General features: G+C 38.7%; 1 protein-coding gene across 2 annotated transcripts; it reads right to left on the bottom strand.

Annotated features, from left to right (window-relative positions):
- Positions 1 to 5,042: 5,042 nt before the first annotated feature.
- rnf26 (ring finger protein 26) lies at positions 5,043 to 8,471 on the bottom strand. Of its 2 annotated transcripts, XM_079354332.1 has the most exons (2): positions 8,001 to 8,471; positions 5,043 to 7,880 (listed from the first exon to the last, which is right to left on the bottom strand). In XM_079354332.1, exons 1-2 carry the CDS (start codon positions 8,051 to 8,053, stop codon positions 6,626 to 6,628), a joined length of 1,308 nt encoding a protein of 435 aa, XP_079210458.1. In that variant the 5' UTR covers positions 8,054 to 8,471; the 3' UTR covers positions 5,043 to 6,625. The 2 variants fall into 2 exon arrangements, with proteins under 2 accessions (XP_079210458.1, XP_079210457.1); XM_079354331.1 differs by having other exon boundaries at positions 5,043 to 8,470.
- Between the last annotated feature and the right edge of the window lie 1,831 nt (positions 8,472 to 10,302).

Raw genomic sequence — 10,302 nt, 5'->3', positions numbered from 1 at the left:
TTGACAATTTGAGAGGCATGTGTTAATGCTAGTTTAGCATGACTAGCAATGACTCCTTTCTGTGAAAAACTTCTTCCAAAACTTAAAAATAACAAAATGAAAAATAAATTCAAACAGTGCTTTTTCAACCAAAAGAAAATACACTGACTATTTTTACATTAAACATTTTATTTATTGTTACACATCAAATATATCTTGTCAATCACTTGTTGCTCCACAGACTTGAGTGCACACACCATTCTCAATCACTAAGTGTCAAACAGAGCTGAACCCAGCCTTGGGTTCATATGGGGATGTGTCAAGTGGAATGTGCCATGTTTGGTAGAAGTGGAGGTGTGTTTAGGTTGTTGAGATTAAACATGTTATTGAAAAAGACTGTTTAAGTTTTTACTTAACTGAATTGTATTTTGACGTGCTTTAGCTTTATTGCAGATAGTTTGTGTTGTTTGTAGAACAGGTAATACTCACCTAAGAGTGAACTGACCCCCCCCCCCCTTTTGGTAGGTTCCTGCTGCTATATAACAGGAGGCTTGGTGGCCTAGGTTGTTTGAGTTTGGAGCGGGAGCGCGAGCGCGAGCTGGTGAGTTTCAACAATTAATCAAACTTTACTCGTTTCTTTTTAAGAGTTTAGATATTATGCCCAGTTGGAAAAGTGTGTGTTCACAAGCACAAATGAATACACACTTTTCCAACTGGGCATAATATCTAAACTGTTAAAACGAAACCAGTAAAATAAAAGTTCTAAATATTTTTATATTATATATATTTTTTTTATGTGTGATGCGGGGTCAGGAGAGGTTGCGCAAAAAAAAATTCTGTGTACGCATAAAAATATGTATATATACAGTATATATATATATATATATTTTTTATAATCAAACAATTACGACGTCTGTTTTAGTAACTGTGTCACAATAGCAGCACAGGACAATGTGACAGGAGAAGGAGAATACACATTTTAAATTTTAACCATGTTTCACCGTGACCTCTCGCATCATCCCTCCCTGCTCTCTGACGGTGGGAGTAGGAGGGAGACTCATGTGTATGTACATATAAAAGTTTTTTTTTTTTTTTTAAATCAAACAATTACAGTTTTCCTCTAACATGTCTTCATGAATAACTGTCACAGGAGAATGTATACAAATGCATCGCGACCTCTCGCATCATCCCTCTGGTGGGAGTCGGAGGCAGACAGGACTGATGTGAGGTCGCCCAAAAACTGTATGTATACTTATAAATATATAATTTCTTTTCATTTAAACAACATTTTGTATATCACATTAAAGCATATTTTGGGTGGTTGTGTGTAGCCTACAGAATAATGAAGTTGTATTCTTAGTTGCACTGATATGATAAATCTTTAAAATGCTGAGTTTAGTTATTTTATCTATAGTGCCTATCTATTGTAAACTGACCTCAGACCTCCCCTGCCGGTCCTCTGTCGTGGGTGTGGGAGGCAGGCGGGTCCAGTGGAGTTTGTGTGAAAAAATCAGAGGGGTAAGCAAGAAAATATAATTAAAATAAAAATTAATTCAAAAAATGTTTGACTTGTTATAGCAATGATACGTGGGGGAGGCAGTCGGGACTCGTGTGAGGTCGCCACGAAAATTGTTATTGCCTTCATAAGCATTGGTTTGAGAATATATTGGTGGGTTTCTGACTTCACAGTTTATCAATGATTGATTATGAAGATGTGTTTTTTGTTGTTTGACAGACAATGCAATAATGCTGCAGAGAGAAACAGTGACAAGCCATATGGCATTCATCTCTCCTTGAACCTTTCCACACACACACCAACTTTCGTAGTTCCTACAGTAGCTAAGAACTAAAACAGAGTCCTTCCTTTTCCATTGGTAAAACACACCCAGAGGTAAAAAGTCTTGTGATTTCCAGGACTTTTTTAAGAGGCCAAATGAAACCTAGCTCACAGTGACAACAGACCTACTACACATTTTCTTACCTTGTTTTTTGCTTAGTTTGCTCAGTTCTACAACCAGTTTATGAAGATGTTCTTCTGAATTAAATCCCCTTACCCATGCTACACGCACTTCTAGGATAATAGGACACTTCTAGATCAATAATTCAAGTAACCATTGCAGCTTTTGTCCATGTCTGACCTGTAAAAAGAAAACTTCTACCTATTGATTTCTTTATACAAAGCTTACAACTTTTCAAAATGATACCTGAATGATGAATTCTTCTTTGGCCTGCTCCAGAACGCCACACTTTATAATCTCTGACTTTGGCAGAACCTGTGCAACAATGCAAATTTTAGAAAATAGTATGTGTTCATATTCATTGCTGTTATTTTCTAACTATCTTTTTATTACAGCTGAGTTACAGTTGAGCGCACAATGACCCTCCCAACTAGACCACGACTGAGTCTACTGGGTAAGTGTTCTAAAAGCAGAGTAAAGAACAAACTCAATCTCTCATCTCTCATCATTGGTTTCGCCATCTCAAGTTGTGGAAAGTAATGATTTGCTAAAGAATAACCAGTATAATACTTGATATAAATATACTTGATTAAAATGTGAGGATAGGTGTTGCACAGTTGAATAAAGACTTGCTGTGACTTATGTTATTTCTTAACTGTTATTCTGCAAATTCACAGAAATGAACACTCATTTTTGTCCAGCTTTCTTCTTAGCACTCTTAGTTCAATGCATGTGATATAAAACACCAGTTAAAAAAAACATAAATAAAAAAAAAACATATCAAGGTGCACAAAATATGATTGTTGGCAGCCCTAGACATTGGTTGGATTTTTTTTTTCCACCTCCGTATGAGCAATTAGCCTGTATTGGTATCTACTGTATATCATGAACTTGAGCATTGCCAGTTTTAATATTCTAATGCTTCACAGATGTGTCCTTTATCACTTCATTCTGTTACTGAACAACGTTAGCTTTCATTCCAGTCAAAGGATTCCAAATAAGAAACATCTATTTTCTTGTATCAGAATCAGCAATAGAAATACGTTTTAATCAGAGGGTTCAGGAGTATTTTGACGTACTTTGTCCAACAGGGGGCATTGTTGTTTCTCAATCACTCTTCTTTGCATGGACATCTGATCAGAAAGAGTCAGTGCTTCAGATTATCCGTACAGAGTTGATAGTAGAATCCGCTGACAGTTCAAACATGTTGTGACTTTATCAAAAGTGTAGTGTGTGTGTATATAGTACTGATATATATATATATATATATATATTATATATATATATATATATATATATATATATATATACACTGTGTGTATATATATCCTTTTTAAGGACCATCGGCCTGATGACTATGACTATTATCCATCTTCCTTTAGGAAGGCCCCACATTAATTGCTGCAAAGCCCATACATCATACATTATCTTTATTCAAGGTTATCAGGGTTATCTTGTTTCATCACAATGAACCCCTTCATAACAGCGGAGCAAGGTCTGGATGAATGCAAGGGCCAATAAGCCACCTGTACTGACACATTACAGTCAGATTGTTGTTCATCATTTACATTCAGTGACTGTACTTGTATGTTTTTCGTGCATGTATTCGTATCATAGGAGGGTCATACCATATCCTGGTATTCTGGCCAATATCAGCCAATATCTTTCAGCAACAAACATGTGGGCTTGAGCCCTTTTTCTCCTGAAGAGGTTTTCTTACTGATTAAGAGAATCTTGATGTCTGCAGAATGCTGACAGTGATCATAAAGAGTAAAAATAGAGGGAGGGAAAAGTGTACTTGAGTCTCACATTTTCCCACACTACTCTCAGGCCAGGACCAGGGCCGAGGGGCAAACGAAAGAGGTCAAATCCCCAGGGTATAAAGCTCTGTTTAGTTGACTCCTCCATGATCTTCCCCTGACTTCAAACTTCCTCTCCTCTGTTCACGCCTTCCTCATGTACAAAAAATTAATAAACTGTGCTGAGTCAGAGCTCACCATACATAACTGGTGTTTACTTTTTTTCGTTCAGTAGAAAATGTATAAATGCCTCTTAGATGTAAAAATGTAATTCCTTTCTCCTTCCTGTTGCATCCCTGATAGGGTTCTATTTCAAGTTTGTAAATCTTGTAAAACTACTGCAAGAAGATGTCACTGAGTGTGTTCTCTTTTTTTTCTTTTGAGCAGATACAACATGTTGATCTGCAGATATTTTTAGTAAAACATTGGGAACACAAATAAATCTGAAAACCACAAAGCCCTGGTGAATATATTGGTGGAAGTGGTCCCATTAGATCATTGGGGGCCTCCCTCTTCTGACTCTGCAGCCCCCAAACAACCCCTTTATCCTCACAGATGTAAGGCATGACCATTTAACCCCGTCTCAGTGCATTCATGTAAAAAGGAATCTGTGATTTCGTGTTTCAAATCCCCAGAGACACACTTCCTACTGTACACTACTCATCAAAATCTAAAGCCCGGGATACACTAAGGGCTGTATTAATGTTCAGAACAAACCGGGAGTAATTGGAACCAAATTTGATAAAAGATAGAGTTTAGAATAAGTATGTGTGAACTGATGTTAAATAGATATCATGGCTGTGTGGTGTGATTTATTTCCTGCCAACATGCCTTTATCTCAGCAGACAAATTGACTTGTCAAAGGAGGCAAAGCCAAACTAGTATCCATGAAAATGTGACAATATCAACAATATCAGGACTTAAACCGAAGCAGATAAATGTAATTCACTTGACAAAGTTCAATTTTTAGCTGTTGCTATTTTTTGTTGTTGAATTTCCACTAAAAAAAGCTGTTATTTTTTTCTCTTGCTTGCGACTGCTTCTTTTTCTGAGCTGCATCTGAAGGCATCACTTTCTGCAACTTTGGACAGACTTTCTTCAACTTTTGTGGTATATCACTAAAATAAGTGTCTTTGTTTCTTTACATCTCTACATGCAAAACTGCTAACAGTGACACAAACAGAAAGTTCTGCTGCAGCAGTAAATGTTTCCAACAAATGAAAACGAGTTGTCTGACCGGAATATAGAACTTGGTTTTCTCCATGAGTCTTCTCTGTTTGCTTAAGTGAGTCTGTGACAACACCTAGACAGTTTAAGTCTTTGTTTTATTAACACAATAATTGCCCGTTACATGGCAGCCAAAGCGTTTAAAAAAAAAAGTCACATTCACATCTTCAAATCACATCCCACATTTTGTGGTACAACCTTCAAGTCGAAAAAAAGATAATGGTCTGGTGGGCTGTTTGCATTCAGCTGTGATCATCAGTTATTGAAGAGGTCTGAATTATTTACAGTTTCATAGATTCCATGTTTAAAGACATCTGATTGATGTCATATGGAAAAGAATGTCAGGCTACAAAGCTCCACTGACACAAGACAGAAATCCAATTTCTTGAAATCAAAAAATAAATACAAACTCTTTAAAAGCAAATGAGGGCATTCAAAAGATCTAACCTCACATCACCACCACTATCCCAGATAAAATGTTCTTATATCACAATAATGCCCTGTAAACGTTGAGTGGCCAAAAACAGTCTTTTAAATGTGCTTTTAAAGCAAGAAAAGATAAACAAAGATGATGCTGTTGAGACCTTATTAGTTTATGGTCCTTTTAGATTGCAGACTTGTGTTTCATTACCGAAAGACAAAACCTTCTGTGGATTACGTGTTGGCCGTGATTGTAATATGTCTCTGTTAAAGACTGGAATAAGCTCCATCTGTAGAGCACTTGTATGGAATAAAGCTGGATTTCAACGTATCTCACTGGAAACTTATGAATCACTTTCAGAAAATACAACACGCCTCTCTTAACGCTTTACACTGTTCTGTTAAGAAATTAACACAGCATCCATATGTTTAACAATCAAAGTCATTAATGTGTAACTTGGCACACTAAATGCAACATCTTAAGACATAAGTGGTGCTAATTATTTCCACATCAGGCAGAGCGCTGACTGGTTACCATGGCTACAAGACCTGAGACTGAACATGGCAATACAGGAACATTTCAACAAAAGTGACCCAAAACCACAAGGACAGTTTCCACAAATAAAGGCTCACTAAAAACTAATGGGAACCGTTTCCCCACAATGCAATGCGGAAGGAGAAAGAAATAACTTTGAATAGCAATTAAGTATTTTTTATACTTTTTTCTGACTCCTTACTTAGTTGTGGCATTTTATAATCTTAATTTAATTGCACAGATTTTTGTTTTACAATTTCCAACAAGTTTATGTTTATGTAAGTTTATGTAACTGTGAGAATACTATATATAAGGAATGGTAATGTTTCTCATCTTATAAGAACAGTCTGATGATATCCTCTTGTTGTAAAGCAATAACCCTGAACAAAAGAAATACCTTTTTTATTAGTCCAGCCTGTGTATTCTGAGCCTGATTACAACTGTTTTAGAACATTTATTGCTTATGTAACTAAGTGATGAAATAACAGCTACTTTAAAAGATTTATAAATTCTGTGAAAATAGAGAAGCTTGTAGCTAAGCCAGGAAAGCATTAAGAGGGACTAAGGCATTTATACTTTTGGTCTTCTCAAGAAAAATAAACCAAACCTTCAAAACAACCTGGTAAACATTGCTCATAGAGCATTTTTTGAGTGGTAAAGGTTTAAAGATTTGCAGTTGCATGAACAGATCCTCTTCTGTCAGTCCCTCAAAGATAAACATCCATGGTGTTGAGGATCATGTGCCGACAGAGCGGGCAGTTTTGTTGGTAGATGGGCTGCCTCAGCAGGATGTCTGTACAATCTCTGCATAAGCAGAGGTGTCTGCATGGTAGCAAAACCACAGTCTTGGTGCAGTCCTGACAGATCACACACTTCTTCCTTTCCTCCTGCTCTTTTAGCAGAGTCAGCAGATTCTCAGCAGGCAGCCCTCTACTCTCCTCGTCTGGAGATGACTGTTTGTTCAGTGGTCTCTTGGTGCTTGACGAAGGGACTACATCCAGCTGCACCTGATGGACTCCATCTCCTGCTCTCCCATCTGGTGGGTCTCGCCTCTCCTCTGCAGGGTCTCCATCTCCTCGTCCTCTGTTGTTGTTGTCCCTGTGAAGCTGAGTCCTCAGAGCTTGGCTGACCTGGCTGCTGAGGCGAGATAACTGCTGCCAAAGTCCTCTCTCTAAGATGCGGAGGTGATTGAGCATTCTGGACAGGTGCTGCATGGCGCTGTGTAAAACATGCGGAGCATTTTGCAAGGTGGAAGCGAGATTTCGGAGAGTCAGAAAAAGTCTGTGCAAGGCAGAAAAAGAGTTGATGTAATCCATGATTCGCACAGCAGCCTCCCGGGTCAGCTCAGGGTTCAGGTAGATAGTGGTAGTCAGCGCAATCGTGACAGTGAGTAGGAGACCATAGATGTTCAATATAAAGATGCTGACAAATATGTGTACAAGTGAAACCAAAAAGTCCAACACTAGCTTACAGGGTGACCACAGGAACGCCGAAGTTCCAACCAGGCTACTGTAAAGAAAGGTGAAGGAGGTCAGCGTGAACTCCAGCACCTTCTGCAGCGGACTGGAGACCGCCTGCCACAGGCTGACGACTGCCAGGTAAATATTCTGGGTTATTATGAGTGCAAAGTTGACCACTGTGTTAGCAACATAGACCACAAGGCTGGCTGCGATGCCACAGCCCTCCAGCAGTGAAAGAAGACCTCGACACAGGTGATCCTTCCCACGAAGGAGCACGTGCACGGACAGGTAACCCACCATCTTCAGGCTCTCCATCAGCCCCTCCAGAGCCAGCAGCAACCTGCCCAGCATGGTGACCGTCCCCTGGGCTACGTTTGACGTCGCCTCTGCCGTAGACATCAAGCAAAACACGGTAAAGTTTCCCAGCTGCAGCACTGAGTTAAGGAGGAGGGTGGGCAGGCTGGTGATGAAGGAGATGACAGCCAGTGTCGTCCGCACCACACTGTGGACGAGGAGGAAATTCAGGTCCAGCAGTAAACAGACGGCGTCCAGGCATTTTCCTACTGTGGAGATAAAGACATTTACCAAGCCCATGGTAATGTTTCTGAAGTTAAACGCTTACACTTCACGCTTTCGGGTCGTCTTCAAGACAAAGTCCATGTCTGATATTTTCATAGAGAGAAGCAGTCGGCGACAAGCTTCATGTCGACTACATGTTTGTTTGTCCTTTGCGTAAGGCGGGCTAGTAACGTGACAACAATCCTCGTTTCGATGAAGTTATTAAACATATTTTATGAATAGTGTTCGACCGAGACAACGAGCTACGGTAGTAAACAACATGCGTGACAGAGACGGATGTTTAGGTTCAAACTAGAGGCAGACACTTCCGGTCGTTTTCCGGGTTTCGTTTCGGCTACACGTTCAAAACTCGTCCAATAAACATTGTATGACTTTATAAGTTTTCAGAGATGATTGTTCGTGCGTCCATTAACTCAACAGATGAGACAATCCGAGACGAATAAAAACACGTCCATCCGTGCATGTTTTGCATCGTAAAGCGTAATTTCAGTCGCCATGTTTGTTTTGGTCAGCTTAGCTCTCGACTCGTTTCCGGTGAAGTTACAAATACTTCAAAATAAAAGACTTCCAACAAAAATTAAACATTTTATAAAAACAATAATATATAACATAATAAAATAAAATTTTATATTTACAATCTATGATATTATAACGTTAATTCATTAAAATAAAACCAAAATAAAAGTCGTAAAAATAGTATTGCAATAACTACTTAAAATAGGGTGACCATATTTTGATTTCCAAAAAAGAGGACACTACTCGGGACAGCCTTGAGACACAAATTCAGACAGACTTCTCAGAGGTTTATGATCATCCTTTATTATGCCTCAATGGTGCAAAATTAGCTTATGTGATGAAATCAAATATGTGACTACCTGTAACAAAATAATAGCTCTCTTTTCAAATAAATAATGTGAAAATGTGACCTCTTTGTGTTAGAAAATCCAGCTTTAAATATCTCCCTATATAAGATAAATAATAAATAAACAGTCTCTCAAAGATACTCACTTAACAAACAAAAATGATCTACGTTTAATCTTTTTATTCATCCTGCTTTTCTTCTTCATCCTCCTTGTCTGCCCATCCATATTTTGCTGTAGAGCTGATCTTTTTCAGCACTTTCCGGTTGCTCAACAAAGCATAAAAGTCTTTGCAAGACATCTCTTTGCTGTTGCTGTGTAGCTGCTGTAGTGTTTTACAGTGTTTTTGTAGTTCATCTGTGAAGCTGCACTTACGCTTCAGCATTTTGTGTGTAATCAATGCTGCTCCGCTGTCTGCTCTGTTCCCTGTGCACGTGCACGTCGCAGAGCCGCCTACAAAGCAGCCTCGAGAATTACGTCACGCAACAAAGTAGCTACCGTAGTATTTTGCGCCGGTCAATTTAAGTATAAGTTTGATGGTTCCATGAAAAACAGTGAACCCCGGACATTTTCATGATTTTATAAAAACCTCCCGGACGCCCCGGACAGGACGTATAAAGTGGACATGTCCGGGCAAAAGAGGACGTTTGGTCATCCTACTTAAAAGATCTGACCTTCAATTGAAATGTGTAAGTTTAACACTTGTGATGATCAAAATCAACATGTTTCTTTAATGTTTGTGAGAATTAAAGATACATTTAATTTGCCTTAAAATTATTTCATTTTCCAATTGTCTATATCTGCAAATGTTAGAATACAATCCTTTCTTTAGAAGTATTGTTACAATATTTAGTTTCACCTGCCAGGCCCCAAGCACATATTCTCATTATAGCGTTGTGTATTAGAGAGAAATATATAATTGACCAAAACTGCAGTCAGTAACACCATTCTGACCCTTTATGCATCCCAGATTTTCGTATTTCCTAAGCTCATTCCATGTACATTAACAAAGAGCCATACTCTCCCATTACCTCAGCCATATAAGCAACAATGAAACACAAAGGCATTGCAATCCTGAACAAGATCAGAAGTATTTCCTTCCTTGCCTTGTACTTCATCCTCCCCATCTGAGCTGCTCAACACTGAACTTTCTTTTGCAAAGGGAAACTGTGTCTGATAAGATCATGGGAAATCCTGCTCTGAACCTTTGGACAACAGCATTTGTTAAAGCATTTAATGATACAACGGGGATACATAGGACCATTGCAAGAAGCTATAAAAGGTCTTGTGCATCACTTTGTCTCTGGCAGGGAGCTTCTAGACCTGCTCCTTTTATGGTAGCTAACCGTCCCTCTGGTAGCTTCCTGTAGTTGTTACCAAATTCTTCCTCTCTTCATGATTAAAAGTTACTAAATACTTGCTTTCATCTGGTATCTTCAGCAGACCTTATGTGAGACACCTAAAGGACTACTACACAATTGTGTA

This window comes from Symphodus melops, assembly GCF_947650265.1.
Source record: "Symphodus melops genome assembly, chromosome: 10".
Taxonomy (NCBI): Eukaryota; Metazoa; Chordata; class Actinopteri; order Labriformes; family Labridae; genus Symphodus; species Symphodus melops.
The sequence above is the reverse complement of the archived record's forward strand: the minus strand, read 5'-3'. Positions and strand labels throughout refer to the sequence as shown.

What these genes read in the sequence shown, in the direction of transcription:
- rnf26 (XM_079354331.1), bottom strand. Translation starts at nt 7,972, where the DNA reads ATGGGCTTGGTAAATGTCTTTATCTCCACAGTAGGAAAATGCCTGGAC.